General features: G+C 44.3%; 2 protein-coding genes across 5 annotated transcripts in view; both read left to right on the plus strand.

Annotated features, from left to right (window-relative positions):
- Positions 1–13,194, plus strand: part of LOC115548179 (laminin subunit alpha-3) — a 76,826-nt gene extending 63,632 nt beyond the window's left edge. The window contains exons 50-77 of one of the 3 annotated variants that reach the window (XM_030362611.1): positions 236–432; positions 701–817; positions 1,232–1,386; positions 1,835–1,976; positions 2,072–2,171; positions 2,266–2,382; positions 2,488–2,658; positions 2,776–2,927; positions 3,330–3,530; positions 3,924–4,072; positions 4,223–4,385; positions 4,550–4,677; positions 4,905–5,052; positions 5,386–5,484; positions 5,628–5,785; positions 5,965–6,082; positions 6,202–6,342; positions 6,444–6,574; positions 6,713–6,847; positions 6,962–7,079; positions 9,707–9,858; positions 10,293–10,473; positions 10,579–10,734; positions 11,122–11,284; positions 11,365–11,519; positions 11,727–11,820; positions 11,964–12,083; positions 12,860–13,194. In XM_030362611.1, coding sequence (XP_030218471.1) covers positions 236–432; positions 701–817; positions 1,232–1,386; positions 1,835–1,976; positions 2,072–2,171; positions 2,266–2,382; positions 2,488–2,658; positions 2,776–2,927; positions 3,330–3,530; positions 3,924–4,072; positions 4,223–4,385; positions 4,550–4,677; positions 4,905–5,052; positions 5,386–5,484; positions 5,628–5,785; positions 5,965–6,082; positions 6,202–6,342; positions 6,444–6,574; positions 6,713–6,847; positions 6,962–7,079; positions 9,707–9,858; positions 10,293–10,473; positions 10,579–10,734; positions 11,122–11,284; positions 11,365–11,519; positions 11,727–11,820; positions 11,964–12,083; positions 12,860–13,008 — 4,010 coding nt within the window. In that variant the 3' untranslated portion in view covers positions 13,009–13,194. Of the gene's footprint in view, positions 1–235; positions 433–700; positions 818–1,231; positions 1,387–1,834; positions 1,977–2,071; positions 2,172–2,265; positions 2,383–2,487; positions 2,659–2,775; positions 2,928–3,329; positions 3,531–3,923; positions 4,073–4,222; positions 4,386–4,549; positions 4,678–4,904; positions 5,053–5,385; positions 5,485–5,627; positions 5,786–5,964; positions 6,083–6,201; positions 6,343–6,443; positions 6,575–6,712; positions 6,848–6,961; positions 7,080–7,705; positions 8,412–9,706; positions 9,859–10,292; positions 10,474–10,578; positions 10,735–11,118; positions 11,285–11,364; positions 11,520–11,726; positions 11,821–11,963; positions 12,084–12,859 lie in introns of those variants that run through there. The other 2 variants (XM_030362610.1, XM_030362612.1) reach the window with 2 other exon arrangements.
- Positions 13,195–14,497: 1,303 nt separating this feature from the next.
- On the plus strand, positions 14,498–22,926 carry LOC115548182 (tetratricopeptide repeat protein 39C). 2 transcript variants are annotated; one of them, XM_030362621.1, is made up of 14 exons: positions 14,498–14,943; positions 15,974–16,022; positions 16,342–16,470; positions 16,758–16,872; positions 17,250–17,667; positions 19,072–19,240; positions 19,803–19,896; positions 20,615–20,722; positions 20,813–20,922; positions 21,021–21,144; positions 21,455–21,552; positions 21,687–21,791; positions 21,897–21,935; positions 22,075–22,926. In XM_030362621.1, exons 1-14 carry the CDS (start codon positions 14,807–14,809, stop codon positions 22,162–22,164), a joined length of 1,785 nt encoding a protein of 594 aa, XP_030218481.1. In that variant the 5' UTR covers positions 14,498–14,806; the 3' UTR covers positions 22,165–22,926. The 2 variants fall into 2 exon arrangements, with proteins under 2 accessions (XP_030218481.1, XP_030218482.1); XM_030362622.1 differs by having other exon boundaries at positions 16,770–16,872.
- Positions 22,927–24,756: the final 1,830 nt, after the last annotated feature.

Genomic DNA, 24,756 nt, shown 5'->3' on the forward strand with positions numbered 1-24,756 from the left:
GAGATAGATAGTCAAAATAAAGTTTGACCATGGTGTTGAATTTCTGTTCTGTTCTTATTTTCTCTTCCCTCCGCACTACTCTCCTGTCTTCTCCGCTCCTCTCCTCTCCCTCCTCTCCTCTCCTCACCCCTCCTCTCCTCTCCTCACCCCTCCTCCCTCCTACCCCCTCCTTTCATCTCCTCCCCTCTCCTCTCCTCTTCCCTCCTCTCTCACCATCTCCTCTCCTCTCCTGCAGTGCTGGACTTCATTAAGGCTGACGTCAGTAAACAGTGCGACACCAACCAGGCTGCTGCCGACAAGATCAAGGGCCAGCTGAAGGGTTTCGAGGCCAAGCTGAAAGACCTGGAGAGGACCCTGAAGCAGGCTGAAGACAACGTGAAGAAAGCCAGCACCCAAAACGGACTCAACGACAAGTCCCTGAAAGAACTTCTGGTAATGGCTCACATCATCGTCATCATTGATTATGGATCATTGAACAATCAATAGTCTGGATTTACTTCTTTTTTTTTTTAAATACACCAGCCTTATTAAGAAACTTCCATAAAAAGTTTAACTTTCTGAACCTGGCCGATGTATGAGGCCAAGCGATACGATTCAAACACGGCGCTGGTTGCTATGCCAATGCAGTTAATCTTATGTTCTATGTATCCTGGTTCTTTTTATACTCAGCTCAATGTTTGTATCTATTTTCACTATACAGCTCGTGGTTGAGGATGTGAAGAAGGAGAGGAAGGCGGTGGAGGACATGATGGAGCAGGCTGAGGATGAGTTGCAGAAGACAGAGGTTCTGGCCACAATGCTGGCTGACAGTAAAAAAGTACGGAAAACAGGACATCATGAAGGCTTTTCTGTCTGATCTCAATTACACACCTTTTTTTAACAATATAATACGATGTTACTTGAATGTAGTTGGGTAGCAGACAATTCGTCGTGATGTTCTCAGACTGGTTTAATGGTAGAAAAAAAACGGTACAACATACATCCGATTTAAAAAGTGGTAGCTCAGTTACAAACACTCCCTTGAGCCTCCTACGTTGTATCACCTTTATGTCTCGAGACAATCCACTACCGACAGACAGAGATATGCCTTGTCCATCACGCCTTCCCAAGAGACAATCCAATAATTAATAATAATAATTGCTGTTCTCTACATGCGCTGAGGTGCCGTGCGTGCCTGCACACTCCACTTCCACAACATGTTGTATTAATCGTATCATTGAATCAATCGCAGGAGTACGAACAGCTGGCAGCACAGCTGGACGGAGCCAAGAGGGACCTGACCCAGAAGGTTAATGAGATCTCCCAGGCGGCGAACAAAGAGGACCTCGTCATAAGAGCAGAGGAGCATGCAGACAAGCTCAGCAAGATGGCCATGGACCTCCAGAAGTAAGGGAGCTTTATGTGTTGGAGACGTAACGCAACCACCCTGTTTCACTGTGGTGGTGGCGTAGAGTCGTAGACGTGTTCTTGGTAGCACGAAGGGAGCGAGTGAGGTCATTGTGGTTTGTTTTAAATTTGATATCATTGTCATATGATTTTTATACTATTTAGATTATATAATGATGTATTATTTGTTATTTTTATTATTTATATATTTATTTTTGCTTACATTTTAATTTCTATCTTAATTTGTATTTTTTTTTTAATTAATATATATATATATATATATATATATATATTCATTTATTTATTTTTTATTTACTTTTACTTTTTACTTTTTTTTGGTGATGTACGGTGGGGAACTGTACATCAGAAATGTAAACACTCTCTCTGCCGTTTTGATGTCCTTCCTGCACTGCTTGCCCTAACCTGCACTTGTTTTCCTTTCCTCCAGCGCTGTGGGGAATGCCAGCGGGCGTACGGACGTGCGTGATGCTATCGATGCCATCAACGCCTACAAAAACATCACAGACGCCATAAACGCCGCGGAGGCCGCAGCCAATGAGGCTAAGGCAGCTGCCGACAAGGCGCTGAAGGTACGCCTCAAGTCAACCTCAATTCCATAACTTTTATGAAATATTTTCTTTTCAACTGAAAACCGTCTAACAAATTAATCTCTAACGTTGTTAAGAACGTGAAAAATGCTGACCTGACCGAGAGGGCGAAGGAGTTGAAAACGTCCGGAATTGAACTGCTCAAGGATGCGAAGGACTCACAGGATGATCTTAAGGGTGAGCGTCCTTCTAGATGGTTAACAACCTCTGCATTAACCCACGAGCCAGAACAAAACCAAAATGTATTTATCATTGTGTTTCATTTCTAAAGCCGCAGAAGATGACCTCAGTGCCCAGAAAAAGCGTCTGAAGAACGCAGACATCAAGAAGAAAGCACTGGATAAGGACCTCATGAATGTCCAGGCAGAACTGGATAACATAAACAGAGGTTGGCTTTAATGAATCAGTTAGACACATACTCATTATTTGTGAGATGAAACGACCTGCCCACATTCAGTTGTTTATTAATCTCCTTGCTCTATTTCCCAATAAGATGACATTGGCGATATGATTGACGAAGCCAAACGGAAGGCGGCCCGCGCCAGTACCACGACAGCAAACACCCAGGACAGACTGAACAACATCAAGGATGAACTGGACAAGATCAAGGTGACTCCGGGGGACTCTAACATCAATGATCTCATGGACGAAGTGGACCAGTCAGGTGAGGACCAGGAGACCATGTTCTTCCACCTTGGATTGTCCAGTAGTAATTTCGCTCCACATTGAAATCAGCATGTAACTTCTTGAGCCTGATGAGGGTGTCTCTTGTGATTTTTAGTGAGGGATCTGCTGAACCAAATCCCAACCCTGGAGGACAAGCTGTCTGAGATGGAGAACCTATCCTCGCAGTTCCTCCCTGTCAGCAACATAACGGAAAACATCAAGAAGATCAAGGAGCTCATCGAACAGGCCCGTGACGCAGCCAACAGGGTAAACGAGTTACCCAAAGTATTCATGGAGAGTAGAGTCTTTCCCATCCCCAAGGGACCATTTGCAGACTGTAGTAGTATTGATAGTTAAAACAATTACACTGCCTAACAGTGACCACCTCACAAACAATGAATACGAAACGAACGAGACACAAAACCTTAGACATTAAAACACATGGATGGTCAGAGGACACTGAGAGGAGAGAAGTCCTCAACAGTTCTACTGCTTATAAAGCCAATTGACGCTTGAACACACAAAGGCCTCGACCAATCGGCTCTCATTCGAAGAACTCTCCTCTATGCTCTGTGCGGAGCTCCTGGAAGTCCTCGTCCAAACAGTGGATTGTCATGAAACACGGCATGTATGATGCATCTAGCACCTTTCCCACTCCCAACCTTTCAGATCAGGGTCCCGATGAAGTTCATGGGCGACGGCTACGTGGAGCTCCACACACCTACCGACCTGGATGACCTCAAGGCCTACACGGAGCTGTCTCTGAGTCTGCAGAGGCCCCTCAGCGGGAGGGGAGACGGCAAGCGAAGACGGCGACAGGTCTCCGACGACCCCAGCGACATGTTTGTGATGTACCTGGGCAATAGAAACGTGAGTTGGTGGGCCGGCCGGACCGTGGCGCGGTATAAACAGTGCGGCAGTAGCTCAGGAGGTAGAACGGGTCGACTGGTAACTCGGAAGGTTGCTGGTTCGATCCCCGGCTCCTCCTAGAGCGTCGAGGTGTCCCTGAGCGAGACGCCTCACCCTGACTGCTCCTGACGAGCTGACTGTCGCCTTGCATGGTTGACGCCGCCGCCGGTGTGTGAATGTGTCCATGAATGGGTGAATGTTAGGCAATATTGTAAAGCACTTTGAGTGGCCGCTGGTTAGAAAAGCGCTCTATAAATGCAGTCCTTTTGCCATTTGCCGTTTGTTACCGACACGTGGATGGAAAATGTGGGGATGGCGTGTTTAACCCTACACTCTGTCTCATCCCTCCGTTAGTCAACCGGGGACTTCATAGGCATGGCGGTGAGGCAGCACGAACTGTACTTCATCTACAGGCTCCACGGAAGGGCGTACGAGATCAAGACGGGAACCGTCAGCCGCTCGCTATCAAACCCGGCCATATTTGACAAAGTGGTCCTTCAAAGGTAACTTAAATCCTTAAAATCCTGCACCTGGACATTGTATTCCTCTTGGATTACATGGAAGGGGAGTGGATAGAGCTCATTGGATCCGGTCACAGCTCCTCCGCTTGTGGTTGTTTCCTAAACGTTTGCATCGTGTGTTCCATCGTTTAGGATTTACCAAGACGCACAAGTGACCTACACCGAGGCCCACACGTCCAGAGAGCCCAAACCGGCCGTGATCAGCACCAAGCAGGGAGACTTGCTGGAGAACCTGCTGAGCCTGAACCCAAGTGATGTGGTCTTCTATGTGGGAGGCTTCCCGGCCGACTTCACTGTAAGCTAACCCTGTAGCGTGGTCAGCCCCACCAGCTTCATGCACCGTAGAACACGCGGTCCCATCAGGGGACCGCTGGTCACACAGGAAACTAATGTGAGCTGCCATTTTGGTGTCTTCAACAGTGTTATAACCCCGTTCTCTCCATTTGTATTTCACCACAGCCCCCGGCGTCTCTCAACTACCCCATGTACAGGGGCTGCATTGAGTTCTCCTCATTCAACGAGCGATTCTTCAGCCTCTATAACTTCAAGGAAGCCGTCAAAATCAACCGGGAGATCCCATGCAAGAGGTCAGTATTTTCAGTGTTCAACATACTGTACTTGCGTGCTCTGTACTAGGGATAGTGATACGGATATATGGATGCATGAAAGCACAATTTAGTGGGTATTGCGACGATATCTATCAATACCCAAATGCTATAAAGAGCTTACAAGTCAGGCTTTTTCAGCTTGGGCGATTTCTGGGTTGCTGTGATGTGATGTTTGGCTTCTAACTGAAATTGTATGCTCTTCCCAGGCATAGGAAATCAACCGAGACAAAATACTTTGAAGGCACCGGCTACGCTAAGTTAGCTATCGGTACAATACGTGGGTCGTTTCTTTTGCTTGAACAGAGCCTCAACACTCGCTCGGTCGACGGGCTGCTCTTCTACATTGGAAACCAGGTACAGTCACCAGGTCCCTTCATGTCTTCATGGTTTGATGAGTTTTATTGGTCATATACATGTGCAAGAAATGAAGTGAAATGAAGATTTGGCAAAGCCTGCAGAGATTGTGCAACATTCAAAATATAAAAAATTTAAATAATGTGACAAATTGAATAAAAATATGTAATAAAATAACAATTAAAACAATTAGCCAGATTGACTATGATGATTCGAATGCGTTTACACAATTGTATTAATTTATACATTAATACAAAATGAATGAATGCACTTTTTATTTTCAATGTTTTGTTGAATTTTGATTGAATGTATTCTTTGACACCTGTTCTATAGGATAAATATTACACCTTGGCGGTTGAGAGCGGCTATGTTGTCATCCATAGTGACCAGTTGGATGCACCAGCCAGAAGCAAAAAGAAGATCTTCCCTGTGGTAAGTGTCTCAAATCTCTACGGTCAAGAGCCTGGCTTTGATATCCCTTGTGATATCGAATTATAACTACCCAAGTTCGCAAGTCCTCTGTGAAAATAGATGGCCTCAAATGTCATCCGAACATTGTTTTTCTTCTTTCACAGGCGGATTCAGCAGATATCCTCATCATCTTCGATAGTAAAAACAATATGATGAAAGTGAGAATCGGTAATGATTTGGTGGTCGAAGCAGCTGCTAAATATGATGGGGCAGAATTTGTGGAGTACTACATCGGTGGTGTGTCATCTGACGTGAGGGAAAGGTATGAGGCTTTGATTCAAAGGGCTGTGCTTCCTACATCTCCTCTAACTTGTTGATTTGATCCAATGAAATGATTATTCAATGTTTTGCCATAGCCCCCCCTCTCCCCCTTTCGACAACAGGAAAGACCATGTAAGAAGGTTTTTCTAGGAAACCTTCTAATCTTTTACCGCCTTACAGGAACAACATCACCATACCAGCTATCAAAGGGTGCATCAGAAACATAAAGACCAACAAAGAAAGCCCTGTATACCTGGAGACGGTCGGCGTCAGCAGAGGTTGCCGCCTGGACTTATTGGTGAGGAATCTGGTCTCGCAGTCTGCTATTCCCAACTCATCCACCCTTCCACCTTATGTGGTGCCATACTGTTCCCGTTAATTGAACCATTCTTGTGTCGCCCTGTCTCCTTTTCATAGGCTATTCGTAAAGCAGAGTTCGACCTGGGGAGCTCGCTGGCAATCCACCCGGCTCCCATTAGTCTAGACAGGGACGTCAGCCTGTCACTGGGCTTCAGGTCCACAGAGGACCAGGGTCTTATTCTGGAGCAGAGCCAAGTGGTGAGTCCCCATGCCCTCCCCCCCCCCCCCCCCCCCTTTCGCTGTACTAGATGTTTCCTCAGGTGGCTTATCCCTATCCTCTTATGTTGTCCAACTTTCAGATCAGCGGGCTTAAGCTGGAGTTGTCGGACGGCTGCGTCAAACTGAGATTTGGAGACAAGGTGTTTAAATCGTTCAGACAATACAACGACGGCCAGTGGCATTACTTGACTGTCACCAAATCTGGAACGAGGTAAATATACCTGGTGGATGGACGGATGGATTGACAGACTTATGTTTACATGTCAGACAATCTGTTTTTGAGAGATCATGGATATATGAAAATAAGCATGTGCGCGACATCAAACACTTCCATCACGTCTCTCCCTAGTATCGAATTACTCATAGACGAATTAAGAGGAGCAGTGCCGCAGCCCAATGTGTCGTTCCGACCGGACCCCAACAGTCAGGTCTCCCTTGGGAAGGACATCTTCAAGGGATGCATCTCAAACGTCTACCTGAAACGGTAAGCACTGTTCATGTAGCACACGCCCGTAGTTCCATCGCAGTACAGTCATAGCGTTGGTACTCTATGGGGTTCTTCCACTGAGACATGCTCCCTTTTGCTCTGTTTTTACAGGCCGGACCATCTGTATCGACCGGAGGACCTGAGCACCTTCCAGTCCTCTGGGAGTGTGGAGCTGGGCGTTTGTTCGCCTGAAAGACCGCCAATGATGATCCTTGACACATCCCGCCAGGTCAGGATAGCAGTTGATTGAGACGATGGATTTTTAATGGGTTGATCTGTTAAGTCAAATCAAGAAAGGGAATTCCCTCCCAGGAAGTCATGAAGCCTGACATTTTAATTCATTTGAGCGGTATCCTCAAAGTATTGACCGATGTGAATGGCATTCACCACATCATTGGCAATTCGGGCACAATCTTAGGAGTAAGTCAAAGGGCCGACTTTTAAGGTTTTGTATTTAAGGAAAAGCAGATAAATGGAATTAAGGTTAGGGCATTTGTATGCCATACAGCAGTACGATAGTATTGCAATAGTTTCTATTTGCCCCTTCAAAACATTTTGTCTAACCCACGCATATACTGGTTACCTCATCCTAACCATAACCGGGACCAAAATCAAACACATACCACTTATCCTAATCCTAACCCTAAACCTAACACTAGCCCTAACCGGGACAAAAAACACACGTATACCAGTTACTTCATCCTATCCCTAACTAGGACCAAAGCCACACATATACCAGTTCCCTCATCCAAACCATAATCCTAACCCTGACCAGGACAAAGTCTCTCTTGTTACTAAGCCTGATATAAATCTGTGTATTTTTGTTTAAAACCTGCTTTGCTGCTTTATTTCCAGAATTGAAGAAGCAGAAGGATGTCCTAAAACCTGCTGACATTGAGAGAAAAATATATGAACTGAAAACTGTTGCTAAACATTTCCTATGTATTTGATTTGAACAAGATCAACAGTTATGTTACCGAAACCATTTTATTTTATGTATGTCTGTCTTTTTTATTATTATAATGAAAATCAGTAGAAACAAGGATCTATTCATGTCTGTCATGTCTTTCTTCATCTCACACAATAATACAGTAATAATCTAAATCAATAATCTAATGATTTCTCACTAACCATTCATATGCACTCAATGGCTAATTCTGTATTAATTTCATCAAAAAGGGTCACATTATTTTTGATATAAACTTTAAGATGGTAACAGTGGACTGAATCAAATAAAAACCAATCATCCTCGACCTAAAATATAAACCAGTATTCTCCAGTAACTATTCAATATAAATCACACACAGCCTTAATTGTAGGTGGAGGTGGGGTGAATGGTGTGTTTGTGTGTATGACTAAGAAGGAGAAGTATTAAATCCTGTGCTTGATCAAATAACAATTTATGTTTTGTCTCATTCACTTCCACTAATAACAATACTAATTCTAATTTTAATGTAATGATTGTTCATTATGGTCTTCAGTGAACTATGAGGTATCCAATCCATTGTTGAGTTTATATATTTATATATGAATAAATATAGAAATATATATTGAGATGGAAGACAGAGCAGTATTGAACCTCAAGATGAAGTCACTGTCTCATCTGTTAATTATATCCTGTATTCACAAGCATAAACAGCTCCATCAAATCAAACCCACATTTACATAAATTACTCACTTAACAAATCAATGTATTCAATAACGTTGTACAGAGTTAATGTGCAAAAACAAATGAGCACACACAGTATTCATCTGAGGAACAAACACAGTGTTCATCTGATGACATACAGATTAACATACATTATTCAATGGTTAACTGTTGAAACAGTTAACTGTTGAAATGTGCCACATGTATGGCAGCAGTATAAAAGACTGACAATGTTTTAATCATAATCATAATTAACTACATTTTTTAATGATATTACCTATTACATTTTATATCCATTGATACATTTCTTCCCGAGGTCAATAACAATTGATTGACCTAAAGAACACTTCTTACCGGCTTAAAATCTGATGTAAAAATAAATTCCTCATAAATAGATACTGAGGTGTTGCTATAGTGATGGTTTCAACACATTCTCAAGCTCTGAGTATTAGAAACACGAGGGCAGGGTAACATGCCGATGCAGAAGTAAATTGATTACACTTAACAATAATAGTATATTAATTTACCATGAATTGGTTAATTAGTTAATGCAGTAATAAACATTAACTAACAGTTACTTAAATGTTAACTAATGGTCCAGTATTCATTGACTTATAGTTTTATTTATTTATTATGGTGATGAGGTATACACGTTATCATTATTTAATAGGGTTAGAGTTAGACCTAAACCCTCTAATCCTTACAATAACCCATAAACTAATGCTATATTATAATGTTTACAACTGCTTTTACTAATGTTAATCAATGTACCCTTATTGTTAAATGTTACCAATCAATTTCTTTATAGATCTTATCTAGAGCTTTGCAGCCATCTCAGCGAGGGTACGCCTATGCGACTTTGCTGCCAATCAGAACGGCTCAAATTATTTGAACAAATGAAATCTGATATCGAAAAAGAATTTCGATGGTGTCAGGACCCTGGTGTTACCTTTGACACCAGGGTGCATGTTCACATAACTGTTCGGGGTTGTCTCAATGGGTATATCAGCCCCCCTTTTCCAGAGAATACTTTATTTCCTCTCTTTTCTTAATATATGCTGAACACATCTTGAAGTCCTCAACGTCATTTGCAGAGCTGGGAGGTCTCGAGATGCCCACCGTGGCCTTGTACACCTTGCCACTGGCCCACTGTGACACTCGGCCTGTCTTTGTTTTGTTTTTTGTCTGCCCCCCGTCTGTGGTGTCAGGGCGCCGTGCAGGCCGTGCAGACTACTGCGAACGCGTTGCCGCCGCCGGTGTCGGAGTGTACAGAGCCTGCCTCGCTGCAGCACGCCTACCGCATGGGCGCCGCGGTCAGCAGCCTCCGCTTCAGTCTGCCCCCTCAGGCCCTGCTGCCAAAGTATGCACAACCACCACACCACTCCACTAGCAACTACTGCACTCACTCTAAAATTGCACTAAAGTTCGATGCTAGATCCCATATCGTATTATAAGACATGCGTGTATGTGTAGTCATGCACATGCACACACACGGAAAAACACACGTACACACGCACAGACACACACTCACAGACACACGCACACAGGCACACACACTCACGGACACACATGCACATACATACACACACACACACACAACCACAGAACTATTCGGTTGGGACCCGTTATGTTTTGCCCATGTCGCACAAGCACACACACAAACATGCACACACACACATTCACACAAACAGACACACACACTTGCATGCAATCACACACACACAAACAGACACAAGCACACACGCACACAAACACAGAACTAATCGTTTGGGACCCTTTATTTCTCGCCCATAGGCCCCACTTCTCTCTAGAGGTCCGGACGAGGTCTCCAGATGGCCTGTTGTTCTTTGCTGCGACCAGAAGGGGGAACTCTCACATGGCTGTCTACATGTCCAAGGGCAGAATTCGATTCTCTGTGGGCAAAAATAAAGAGATCTTCAACCGGGAGAAGTACAACGACGGGAAGTGGCACTCGGTCAGTGAACGTCACGAAATCACAAACCCTTTCAGGACTCTGAGGGTATTGATCCTGTTGTTGCTTAGGTCTGCCATCCTGTTGACTCTTGGTCCTCATGTGCAGGTCATGTTCAGCTTGGAGAAGAAGAAATTCAGATTGATTGTGGATGGAATCAGGGCTCAGGATGGCCAGCTGACTAGTAATGAGGTGGCTTCGCTGGAGCTGCTGTCCCCGCTTTACTTAGGAAGTGCCCCTGAATCCCTTCACCAGTATTTAAAGGTAAAACACACCGTTTAGCCCACTGTATTGCTTTGTCGTATAACAGTTATCATTCTATTACATTACTGAATTGGACAGATTTTAGAACCATTCTTTTTCATTGATTAGATGTGTTTTATGGCTTGCAGACAGATACTTATTGATCTGTGGCTTTCAAGATGAGTGAAAGGGACTTGAATATGCTACTTTAAAATCCATGTATTATGTTGAAATGCCATCATGTTGACCAGGCTACTTGATTTTTGAAAGAAGTTTACTCTAATAAACCCTTAAACACTGCCAAGAGCAGTGTTGTCTGGACTAGTAGAACTCACTCCCTGGGGTCGAATCTGACTTAGAACTTTATATGAACTTTATATGATTTTGTGTTTTGTCCACTTTTAGCAGAAAAGCCTACGCAAGCACAGTGTGTTGGGCTGCCTCCGCAACTTCCAAATGAACGGCCGTGCCATGCTGCAACCAACCACCAATCACGGAGCCGGACCCTGCTTTGATGGACCGTTGCAGAGCGGTGCCTATTTCCCGGGGAGCAATGCTCATGTCGTTTACGGTGAGTCAACTGAAGTAAGTGCATTTTTATGGCGTCTGTCAGATAGTCGTTGATACCATCCTTTTCTATATCCCCCCCAGAGGACGACTTTGTTGTGGGCGAAGACTTTGAGCTGCTGTTTGACATCCGACCGAGGAATCTAACCGGGGTCCTGCTTCACGTTGGGAATTTCAGCCGGGCCAAGCATGGAGCCAGTGAGGGACACCACCTCAGTCTCTACATGCTCAAAGGAGAGGTGAGCTGTTTCTTCGCAAAGTAATGGGTTGCATTGGCTGCAATATCATCATAAGTTATCCATGTTGACGTTCGATTGTCCAGAATTGATTCTGATCATCAATTCTTCATGCACCACCATGTACTACAATGAGAACCGACAGTATCGCCTGGTAAGTTCTCTGCTTCTTCATGAATGTCTCTGTTTTCGTCATGCTCTGACCTACAGGTAATAGCACAGGTGAACAATGGAGCAGGTGAATTCTCAGTGTCAGTCATGCCCAAGACTGCATTGTGTGACGGGACATTCCATAAAATATCAGGTAAACTCCCGGTCAACGGTTTCATTACAACACATGGTCACCAAAAAGGTCACAGAATTGATGTGTTATAACAAAATTTACTATTAACAATTTAACAGTAGAAAGGGATATTAATTCAGCGGGTGTTTGTGTGTTTCTCCTAGTGATCAAACAGCAAAATGTGGTGCAACTGCATGTGGATACCGTGGACAACCACAAGATCGGACCTCCCTCTTCAGTCACGACACTGACTAGAGGCCCTCTGTATGTGGGAGGAATCCCAGGTAGGTTGGAACTGACAGACGCTCCACAGACAAGACACCTACATTGCATTGAGTGGATGCTTTTATCAGAAACATGAGGCCTTTCCCTCAATGATTCTGACATTTGTGTTCAGTTCACACATAAAGTTCCTCCGGGTAAAATCCAGAGAATGTCCGGTTTACAGTGCATGTGTGATATGAAAGGGATAATATTATGGTGGGAATCTAACCTCCAACCCCGGGCAGTTACACAGGGCCACGGTAGACACGTCAAGACCAGACAGACTGAACGACAGATCAGGGATTTAGCAGACGCTTTTATCGAAAGTGACTTCCACGTATCAATATTACATAACTACAAATTGGAGTGCTGCATGACCAAGTGCTCACGATGTGGTGCTATTTAAACGTTGCAGCAAAGGTCTGATGCATAGGGCAGTAAGGCTGCAAGCATGGAATAGATGGATCTATCAGTTGGTGAGGTGTTCCCAATAGAGCTCAAGGTTCTAATATATTTGACTTATATGTATTTATTTCTGTATGCATATATATATTCAATTAAAAGCAATATTTTATATATAATAACATAATATGAATACTATGTGTATGATAATAATAATTATAATATTATAATTATAATAGTAAATAGATCAATCAAAATAGGAAAAGTTGATAAAATAAAAGTTAAGAAAAAATAATCGATAAAGTTCAGAATATTTTCTAAACCAGTAAAGACACCAAGACTCAGTTATAAGCATGGCCGGTTTAACCCACTTGCTGAATGTTGTGTGCTGCAGAGAGTCCCCGGAAGCAACCCTCGCTCCCGGTCTCCTCCTCCTTCGTGGGCTGCATCCAGGACATGACGATCAACGGCAAACCCGTCTACTTCGAGAGGCTGTCTAAAGCGTCCGGGGCGGTCAACCTCAGGGAATGTCCGGCGGGCTGACGCAGGCCTACTACTGCGCTACTATGACCACGCCCATGTCCATATGCTATGACCATGTGCAATCTCAATGTGTAAATTATGTACAGTATATTGAATGTGTGTGTGTGTGTGTGTGTGTGTGTGTGTGTGTGTGTGTGTGTGTGTGTGTGTGTGTGTGTGTGTGTGTGTGTGTGTGTGTGTGTGTGTGTGTTTGTGTGTGTGGGTGTTAGTGTGTGTGCGTGAGTGCTTTTGTATGTTTGTGTGTGTGTGTTTGTGTGTGTGTGTGTGTGTGTGTGTGTGTGTGTGTGTGTGTGTGTGTGTGTGTGTGTGTGTGTGTGTGTGTGTGTGTGTGTGTGTGTGTGTGTGTGTGTGTTTGTGCAAACGAGTACATGTCTTTATTGATCTGTATCAGGAAATACAACTACTAAGCTTTTCCGTTCAATGTTTCAGTATTTATTCTTTTTTTGTTAAATCCTACATCACAGTATCACTGTATTGATGCATTTATACCAATGACGTTTAACATCAAATTAAGAAATCTGTTTGACTTTCTTTGACTCTACACGATACTGTATGATGCTTTTATTGGAAATAGCTGCATTGCTGTTTGACTTCGAAGCATAAGCGACCAAGCACTTTAAGTATTCAAAAGACCAGAGGATCATTATCATTGGTTAATGTCTTTGTTCAACTCAAGTTGTACAGCCAATAGGTGGTCTTGTAAATGACGCCATTGTCAGATAATGACAAGGTTTATCTATCACACTAAATGACCACTGGTCGGATTATATGTTTACCTTTTTGATAAAATCTAGACCTAACTGATCATCCTTGAAATCAAACCAGATTTTCCTGAATTAATATTCCATTTGTTGTTGTGCATTCCGAAGTGAAAGTGTAAGCTGTTGTTTTGTGGACATAAAATCTGAGTTCTGTGTTTGAATGTAAATTTTGTTTCAAAGCTTGGATTATTTAGCCTTTGTTATTACAAATATTAACATCAAAATGCCTTGATTTGTACAACTTAGAATTTTTATTTGACTGTGCCATTGAAATATTGTTCCACAAATATTCATGTTTTTCTATAAATATTAATCGGATTGTTCACCCACATTTCCAGGGGTATTTTATGCTTTCATTAGCAATGCAACAATACGGTTGAGATCATAAATAGTGTTGGATTGATATTTCATGTATTTCATTTCAAAACGTATTAACTGTCTGAATGTGTCAAAGTAGCCTAAATCAATTACATGATAGGCTGGAAGAGGGTAATTGGCATTTATTTATGTTTCACTGTAGACCTGCTGTTTGAGTGAAAGCAAATAAACAAAGTGTGTGAAACTGGCAGCCTGTTACGTTTTTGGTTATATTCCAAATAAGACATTCAAGCAAAATCATTAAAGATTTATACTATCACATTCTGATTAAACTTTTTGGTTCCCAAGCGACTGAAGAAGGAGCCTCGGACGCTGATTGGCTGACTGCTCAGATCTAACAAATGAACCCCCCCCTCCATTCTCTTCTCTGGCTACGCCAATCCCAGGCAAACCACAGCCGCGGAATACGGAAGACAAGCGGACTTGCAAACAAACAAACAAGCAACCCAGAGCTGCGGATATTATTTTTGAATTATCCGGGTATTACTATGGCAATAATACCGAAGATGGACACGATACGACCTAGTTTATATTCCACGCTTTGACTGCCCTGTCAAAGCCGACCACCAGCACGCAGACTTCCTCCCCTCCCTGGCGCAGAGCCTTTTCTCCGTTGTAACTATTTGCTTTTTTAGGAGATCAATTATATTTATATATCGATGGCGGGCAAAACAAAACCAGTGACCGCTGGGGATAAACCGGACACTATCGATGACGCTGAACTGGCACTGGAAGGCATAAACATGCTGCTGAACAATGGCTTCAAAGAAAGTGACGATCTGTTCAAAGCACACAGGTCAGTGGACGACTGCGGTCCACTTCTGCAGCGCCTCCGGGGGGAGCACGTGTTACCCTCTCCCGTTCGAGCCCTCTCGTTTGACCAGTGGATCTCAATGAATTTTGGTCTACAGCGAGTCTCGTTATTTGTGGTGCTTTTGTGTTCACTTCAATTTGCATAGGACCGGATAAGCAAAGTGACATGTCATGTCTTGATCACATTGCTGTGTATCTAGGTGTGCCATCCCAGGGAGATTAAATGCATGGGAGAGAGAGAGAGAGAGAGAGAGAGAGAGAGAGAGAGAGAGAGAGAGAGAGAGAGAGAGAGAGAGAGAGAGAGATGTTCCTAGTGTATCAAGACAGGCATTCTGATGGTTATACTTTTGAAATCGAATCACTTCTGTTTTCTCATAGCCTAACACAATGTATAGGCATAACGTTACGTCATGCTATTACCAAGTCATACAACTGGTTTATTGATTTGGAAGCTCAGACTCGTTTCCAAGTAGGTTTGTCTGCCCTAAACAAACCATGGCCATTGTAGATGTAAAAACAATGCTCATTTAGATAGCATGCTCCTACAAGTTGACTGTATCGTTTTATAACAAAACGATGAAAACCTCACAACCAGTGTGAATTCTAGCCTTTAGCCTTACTATTGGCTATGATTGCTGTCAAGGTTGAATGACAACCATGACTTTATCAATGGCAAAGAAGGTCAAGCAGTGGGAGACCCGGCTCCTGGTGAAAGCTTAAATGTCACCCTTTACTTCTAATTGCTCTCCGTGTTAGAAGGACCTCACACTGTGGCTGTGAAAACAGGAACAGTGATCGGGGCAATTTCCTGACAAAGCCAAAACCAACTCAGAAAGAAACTTGTGACTACTGTAGGCCACAGTGAGACAGCTATTTCAGGACCAATCCTAGAGGCATTATTAAAGTTTACACATATTTCTTACACATATACCCCACTGGCTCTTTCTGCAAAAAGACTCCCCTGTTGCTATGTTTAGCCTTCACTCTGATAGTTTGTCTATTGTCTTTTCAAGGAACCACAGCCCTTTAATGAGTTTCGGAGCCAGTTTTGTCAGTTTCTTGGTAAGTAGTGGTGCAGCATTCTACATGAAACCACTGAGCCCTGATTTTCCTGGCTATCAATGCTGAGTGTCATTACTATATACCGTAAATACTATCAACCTACTATACAGCCTACTGCTATTCAACCATGCAAAGTATTGTATTTAGCCTAATTGTTATTTATTTTCTTCATTTTCCTCTTGAAAGTAATGGGTGTGATTGATGGTTTGCAATTGAAACACACTCAATTTATCACTGCTTTATTGTTTATTTTGTCGACCCAGTGCTTTATTTAGTTTTGCCTGTGCGTCGTTGAGATGTTTTGTTCTCCGTGCCGCAGAACGCCATGATGACGTTCGAGGAGGAGAAGATGCAGACGGCCTTCGAAGACCTCAAAGCGACGGAGAGGCTGTGCGAGAGCGAGAACGCCGGGGTCATCGAAACCATCAAGAACAAGTTGAAGAGAAACGTGAGTCGGCGTGAGTCGTGGATGTATGTGCATGGACGTCACACACACGGGGGCGTAATGCACCCACTTAACATAATGCACTCACACACAGCTGCTGAGAGAGCCCTTCTAGTACTCTGTGCTTATTCAAATAATAACGAAATCTGGTGATGGGTAGAATGGAGGTTATTCAAAGTAGTAGCACACGCACAGGCACCGAGGTTTTTCCGGTCGCCCCGGTGGCTTGCATGCCCTGCACAACCTCCAGCGCTAAGTGGCTTTTAGTAACGTGACCCTGTGTTGTGCAGGTGGACTCCCAGAGGTCATGGCTGGCCATGCTAAATCGCCTCCAAAGGCAGATCATCATCGCGGACTGCCAGGTGTACCTGGCCGTGCTGTCCTTCATCAAACAGGAGCTGTCGGGTAAGAGGCCTCCTGACCGCCCCGGGCACGCTGTGGTGGGGTCGGTGGGTACTGTTCCCGTGAGAGCAAGAGTTGTTCACCTCGCTTGGACACCTTGTACACATATATCATCACGTACCCATTGCACTCCTGACCCTCCCTGGAAGGAGGGATCCCCCACTCTGCGTTCCTTCTCAAGATTTCTTCCTTGCTAATTAAGGGAGGTTATTTGTCCTCTGGGGGGGCTAAGGTTAGGGGGGGCGTCATTAATATATAAATATGGCTTGTTAAGCCCTTGAGACGCTACCTGTGATTTAAGGGCGGTACAAATACTATTTAGAGATAGTTTTTTCTGATTCGAACGACCTTTAACCTCTGGCCCCCCCCCCTCGACACAGCGTACATCAAGGGCGGCTGGCTCCTGCGCAAGGCCTGGAAGATGTACAACAAGTGTCACAGCGACATCACCCACCTGCAGGAGGGGGGCCAGCGACGGCCCTCTGACGCCCAGGGGTCCGCCTCGCCCACGCCCTCCTCCAGGTCCCAGCAGTCCCTCGGCGACCCCCCCGCCGACACCGTCCCCGCCCCCGTCCCCGCCCCCGGCCGGGTCCCGGACGCGGGGCACTCGGAGGCCCTGGACCGGCTCAAGGGCTCGGTCAGCTTCGGCTACGGCCTCTTCCACCTCTGCATCTCCATGGTGCCGCCGCACCTGCTGAAGATCGTCAACCTGCTGGGTTTCCCCGGCGACCGTCTGCAGGGCCTCGCGGCGCTCGCGTATGCCAGTGAAAGTAAGGACATGAAGGCCCCCCTAGCCACGTGAGTAGGCGTGCCGCACATCTCCCCGTGTAATGCAAAAATGAAAATAAAAACAGGATTCAACCCCCAAACAACGACACGCGTTCACACACGGTCACGGCCGTGTGGCCGTGACCGTGTGAATAACGTGTGTCGTTGTTTGGGGGTTGAATCCTGTTTTTATTATCATCTTTGCATATCATTAGCCTCTTAATTGTCAAAGTCCTATTTTAAGGTTTATCTTGTCAAAAGACCTTCAACCCCCAAACAACGACACGGGTTCACACACGGTCAAGGCCGCGTGTGTGAACGTGTGTCGTTGTTTGGGGGTTGAATCCTGTTTTTATTATCATCTTTGCATATCGTTAGCCTTATAATAGCCTCATAATCGCCAAAGTCCTATTTTAAGGTTTACCTTGTCAAAAGACCGAATAGTGATTGCAGTTAGTGATTGTGGAATGTAGAAAACACTCTGATTGGCTTCGGATGTAGCCAATGAGGAACAGTGAATCAACAGCGTTAGGTTACAGTAGAGTTAGGTTAGATATCACCCTTTGGCCAAAAATATGACCACGGCAATTATGCTAGGAGGCAAATATATGTTGTACTCACAACGGATAGAACCGAACGGTAGACGAGATCATTACAGAATAGGAAGGGGTTGGCGGGAGTCTTGCTGCGATTGAGACGCTATCTGCTATTGTGTGCACTCTACACACACAATAGAGTGTAGAGTAAAGTAGGACCGGTGATCCTCAAGGTGCCTCACTCTCCACACTGTAGAATGTGAAGCACCTTGATGATCACCAGTCCTACTTTAGGTCATGATGAGGCATGTTTGATAATGAGTAAACATCTCGACCCAGCAAACCCACCCACACATAAAGACCCTGAGAGCTCGAGTCATGCTCCGTATTCCTCTCAGGGGGCCACTTTAGCCGCGCTAGTAATATAACTGGGCGGCAGGTATGCCAGCATGCCTTTCCGTGTGTGCGTGCGTGCGTGCGTGTGGCTGCAGAGCAAGTGTGGACGTGTCTCAGAGCTAACTATTCTGTAAAAGATGGCTGAGATAAATCAGTGTTTCAGGAGGGTTCAAGTTTGTATATTATTATGTATAAAGATTATATTGTAACTTTGAAAACATACATTTATTCTGAAGACTTTGGCCCACATATTGTGCTTAACTAACTTATTACAGAAGAACATTTTTACTTGTGTATGGAAGTTTTGCATGTAGAGAAATGTGAATACTGTACTATTGACTTAGTGTATCCTGTATTTCATTGGTGTGGTGTTTTTTTTGTACCTTGATTTGTGCAGTACAAATTAAGACTTGAACTGTGATTCGAGAATTTGACTGTCTGACCCCCACAGCTGTATGATTGTATTTTCTTGAACCACCACTGTTTTCTGCGTTCCATGCAGGTTGGCCCTCTTGTGGTATCACACGGTAGTGCAACCCTTCTTTGCACTAGATGGTGCTGACACACAGGCAGGGTTATTGGAGGCCAAAGATATTCTTCAACGAAGGGAGCCCGTCTACCCAAACTCCTCCCTCTTCATGTTTTTTAAAGGGAGAGTACAACGCCTCGAGGTACATAGAAGTTCAGAAATAGTTTAAACTTCAATCACTTTTTTTCAGCACAATTCAGATAAATATGGATATAGTATTGGCGTGTAAAAACATGATCCATTTTTTATTTATTTTCAAAGTAATTGTCAAAAACGAATTCATTATTACAATGATTTGAAGATCAATCAATCTATCTATCAATCCATATCCAGTTGCCAAATGATAAATGTAGTTACCACTAGAATAAATAATTGGTTATTGCTCTTTATTAAATAGCAGAGAACTTGGCAAAGGATACCTTTTTAGTTTTGTGTTGGGAATATATTGCATTCTACTTATGGCTTGTTGACTTGAGCATCATACTTGAGCCTTTCGAGCAAACTTCACTACAGTTAGCTTGAGGGCTAAAGCATCATGCTAATCCGTGCAACATCTCAAAAATGGATCAAACAATAGACTGGTGCAGCCTAACTTCCTGCCAAACGACAATTCTTCAACAGTGCCTGGGCTGTATCCGGCCTGACCAGTCTGGTTCCGTGGCTCTGGTCCCCAGCCTCCTAACCTCCCGTCCTCTCATCCCCAGGGCCTGATCAGCCATGCCCTGACATCCTTCAGCAATGCCCTGGAGCTGGCCACCGACCAGAGGGAGATCCAACACGTGTGTTTATATGAAATAGGTACCACTGCTCTCTGTTACGTTTAGCCCGTGCTAGATGCTTAAAAAGTCTGTGCTGGTTATTTAAATTGCCTATGCTAGTTACTTAAGTAGCCAGTGGCAGTTCTACACCATTCCAACTGCTGCGTTTGACTGGGCGTTGTTCGGCTAGAGGGGCCGGGTGCAATCGTGCGTAATGTTTTCTTCACTGCATTCTAGGAATTAAGAAAGCAAGAAAAAAACGTAAATTCTGGGACACCAACATGTTGAAATGTTTATGAAGAAAATCGTGTAAAAATGTATACATAATCAGATGCAAATACATATAAATACTCAAAAACAAGCCATACAAAGAAATATATGTAAAGAGAGAGAAAGAAGAACAGACACTCACAATGCATAGGCCCTACCCCAACAGTTGCTCAAGTAGCCCATGCTAGTTGCTCAAGTAGCCCATGCTAGTTGCTCAAGTAGCCTATGCTAGTTGCTCAAGTAGCCCATGCTAGTTGCTCAAGTAGCCCATGCTAGTTGCTCAAGTAGCCCATGCTAGTTGCTGAAGTAGCCCATGTTAGTTGCCCAAGTAACCCATGCTATTGGCCCAAGTAACCCACGCTAGTTGCTCATATTGCCCAAGTAGCCCATGCTAGTTGCAAATTGGCAATGCTAGTTTGTCCAAATAGTCCGTACCAGTCGCTTGTGTCACAAACCTCAACGACTTATCATATTGATTTCCATTTCAGGTTGGTGCAGCATGATTGAGCTGAGCTTCACAGACGCCTACCGGGCGTTTGAGCGGCTGAAGAGCGAGTCCCGCTGGTCCCAGTGCTACTACGCCTACCTCACAGGAGGTGTGTATGCCAGCGTGCACATTGTGGTTGTAGCTTGTAGCGTTCGAGCTAGCTACCGAGCTAACACCTGTATCCGTCGGTCTGCTGTAGTGTGCCAAGGAGCCAGCGGGGATTTGGAAGGAGCTGCCGCGGTCCTGAAGGACGTCCAGAGGCTTTTTAAACGCAAGAACAATCAAATAGAGCTGTTCTCCCTCAAAAGAGTAAGCACACGCACGCCACAAGTGGATCCTTCCAGTCAGAATACACAAAGTCTTAAGTACTTGATTACATGTGCTGTTTTTGGGGAACCGTTTGACAGGCAGAGAAGCTGAGGAAGCCCAGGCCGTCGAAGGACCTGTGCAGCCTGGCTGTGATCGAGGTTCTGTACCTGTGGAAGGCCCTGGCCAACTGCTCCGTCCCCAAGCTCCAGACCATGATCCAAAGTATGACATCCCCCCCGCCCCCCACTCTCTGCATCACAAGTGGAATGTGGCTCAGGAGGTAGAGCGGGTTGGCTGGGAACCGGACAGTGTCAGTTCGATCCCCGGCTCCTCCTAGCTCAGTGTCGAGCTGTCACTTAGCAAGACACCTTACCCTGACTGCTCCTGGCAAGCGGCCTGTCGCCTTGCCCGGGGTGAATGGGTGATTGTTAGGCAATATTGTCAAATGCTTGTGCCCAGAGTGGTTAGAGAAGCGATATATAAATGCATTCCAGTTACAATTTACAAGAATTTACAATTTACTGTTCTCCAGTCCTGCAGGGAATCGAAGATGCTTCGTGTGCAGGCTTGAAACACTTGCTTCTCGGCGCCATACATAGAACTCTGCACAACACCAAGGACGCCATTCAGGTACCCCCCCCCCCCCCCCAACACACACACACACACTCGGCGAAATACATAAACAACATGACCCAGGCCCACGTGCAACACATGACCGTAGTTCACAGTTCATGACTCAGCTGTTTCTCTCTGGATCCTCGCAGCATTTCCAGCTGGCCGAAAGAGACGAGGTGGGGTGTCTGAGCAACTCGTACGTGCAGCCGTACTCCTGCTACGAAGTGGCCTGCGTGCTGCTGGACTCCCCAGAGGTGGGTTCCAGAGCCAGGGGGATGGGAGCAGGAGGGGGGCTGGTACTTCTTTCTGGACTGGAAGTGAACTTGAATTAAAACAATGTCTTCTTGCTTTTTGGTTAGGCTGCGGAGAGAGGGAGGGCACTAATGCTTCAGGCCAAGGTGATTTACCCTAGAACCTTTTTCACAATATCCCAACGTGCACGTCCATGTTGTTGTGGTGCTTCTGTTTACATCATTATACCTGACCATTGATTGACTTTAATCACCGGGCCGTCTGATGTGCTTTTGGACCCTGCAGGAGGAATACGCCGGCTATGATTTTGAAAACAGGCTTCACGTCCGCATCCATTCGGCCCTCGCCTCCACGAGAGCAGAGGCCCCCCAATGAGGAACGCAAGTTCTTGATTTGAAAGATGCACTGGAAAAGAAGAATAGAAAGTATCATCCTCTGGCACACATTGGCACAACTCATCGGGTTCAATTTGTAAAAATGTTTTTTACATAATGAGCCGTTAACTCAATTCTAAAACTTGGTGGAAAAAGCTTGGTCAATGTTTAAGTTATTTTATAGAACTGTTACACTCAGCACTTATGGCCCCGCCATGCCCTGTAAACAATTCACGAACTGAGCTGTAATGTGCTCTAGTTAGCATAAATTATTCCTTACTCTTTGTGGCCAGCTGAAACATTATCCAGATGGATTTTTATTAATTTTGAATATAGGGACACACACACACACACACACACACACACACACACACACACACACACACACACACACACACACACACACACACACACACACACACACACACTCGACTCTGATACACACACTCGACTCTGATAATGACTTTGATCTATAAAAGCTTTTACTATCAATCCCCTTCAGTGTCAGGAATTGATTTCATTTTTACAATGAGCGTAGCGTTGCTAAATCCAATAGCCCTACTGCAAGCCGAAGCCATCTCGTTTACCATAGCCTATTCTCTCGATGGGTACAATACATTGTTGTAAATAATTTCCGATTTGTTTACATGTGCCAACATGTCCTTGCACTAACAAGTGCCCTAGTTGCACATTTTGTACATTTTTCCGTTTGGTGGTTTTACTTTGTTTTAAACCAATAAATGTCTCGAAATGACGAACCCTGTATGTTATCTCATATATTCTCGGGTATGATATCAACCGACTTCAAAGACTCCACAATGTCCCTGATCAGTTCGTGTTGTGTTCTTAAATGAAGATCGGACAGCCGCCAAGTGATTCCAGTAATTTAGCTGGAACACACACTCGCGCTCCAGCATTGAGACAAAAGGAGAGTGTGTGTGTGTGCCTGTGTCCCTGCATGTTCCCTCATCTGGACAGGCTGATCCTCAGGCTCCTCTTAAAGCCCAGCTGGGGAAGTGATATTCAGGCTGGAACTGAGGAGGAACAGGATATTCTTACAACAGAGTGGAAAGAGGAGACTGGCCACGACCAATCGAAACACAAAATAAACGCACAGCCACTGGGGTGTCCCGTGGTGTGAATAATTAAACGCGTGGCGCCGGACGAGGACTTAATGTGTTCATGATCTCTTGCTGATGACGAACTCTGCATAAATCGACTCCTTCAGCTGATTACATGCCACTCAGCCACTGCTCAGATGGAGAAGGATTACTGATGACAGGAGAACAATTGGGACCCGTCAATGAAGAAGTATAAAGATAAGAACGAATGAGAACCAGATGAGAACCAGTCAGCCTGAACCGAGTCTCTATTTCTTGAACGAATGATTAGAAAGCGAAGCGGCAATATGCCCTGCTCTCTTGTCTTGGAGAGCCAGACCTTTAATGCTGGGTTGAACCGGTGGAACTTTCATGCACATCAGGCCTAGATTTCTTACTAAAACCGAGCTTATAATTTAATGCCTCTGTCCATGTTGCTGACGGCCCTGAAAGTACGTGATTAAGGACGATTTTGGAGCTGATTGAAGGCGTGGTGTATATATAAACGCTTATACTTTTAGTTCTCACTAGTAAATAGATTACGGTAATTCTAACCCTACTTCAATATTTTTCAATGACAATGATTTGCGCTTTACAATATTTTATACAGGCCATGTATTAACCTATTGTCACAGTGGCTGCACATCCTCTCGAGGAAAATAAACTTTTGTGTAGTTCTGGTGGATATATCCTAGTGAATATCCCCTAGTCATGTTACGTGGCCTACTTTAATTAGAATGATTAACCAAATGAAGGGGAAAATAAAATTGTCGCTATTCTTAGACAATATCCACTAGAGGTTAAGTCTTTGATTAGATATCGCCTTAAAGTCTCTGTTAATTGCGAGCATAATTAATAAGGAATTAACTTGGGAGTGTGATGTGACTTGGTATCTAATTAGACTAATTGCTGACAGTGTGTTTGAACTGCTTGGACAGGAGTTTGTTTTGATTTGAACAGAGATAACAGGGTTCCCATTAGAAACCATGGCATTTGGGAAATTTATTCAAATCAGAAAGTCAAGTAGTCCAGCTGTAGGCAATAGCTCCCCCAATAATTGTTTAATTTTTGACTGTGAATGTTAAGATAGAAAGTAGCTAGTATATTTTGTAAAAAAAAAGCCTTGATTTCCCAGCTGTCTGCCGCTAAATGGTAAGCTATTGGCCAACGATGGTAGGCCTATATTTTTCAGTTACTTTCACGCTGTTTCTGTTATGAGAGCTGCCAACTCTCACACATTGAATGTGAGACTCAGTCAAACGTGTGAATATAATGTTTCAGGTTTCTTTTGGTTTTAACACGCAGCAGGACTAGAACCCCGGTCGCTGGAGCATTAGCTAAAAGTTCTCTCTGTTTCCCCACGGAGATCGGGAAATTGGTAGAGTCGGAGGTTACAGACAGTACAATAGACATGAGATCGACGTTACGTTTAAAACCTACATTATGGTTAAATGGAAACGGCAGGAATTGACCTCTGGTCTCCGGCGGTTTAT

The sequence above is a fragment of the Gadus morhua genome, chromosome 8, assembly GCF_902167405.1.
Source record: "Gadus morhua chromosome 8, gadMor3.0, whole genome shotgun sequence".
Classification (NCBI taxonomy): domain Eukaryota; kingdom Metazoa; phylum Chordata; class Actinopteri; order Gadiformes; family Gadidae; genus Gadus; species Gadus morhua.

What these genes read in the sequence shown, in the direction of transcription:
- LOC115548182 (XM_030362621.1), top strand. Translation starts at nt 14,807, where the DNA reads ATGGCGGGCAAAACAAAACCAGTGACCGCTGGGGATAAACCGGACACT. An exon ending in AGAACAAGTTGAAGAGAAAC is followed by an intron (nt 16,471 to 16,757) that starts GTGAGTCGGCGT and finishes TGTGTTGTGCAG; the next exon opens with GTGGACTCCCAGAGGTCATG. An exon ending in TGCTGCTGGACTCCCCAGAG is followed by an intron (nt 21,792 to 21,896) that starts GTGGGTTCCAGA and finishes CTTTTTGGTTAG; the next exon opens with GCTGCGGAGAGAGGGAGGGC.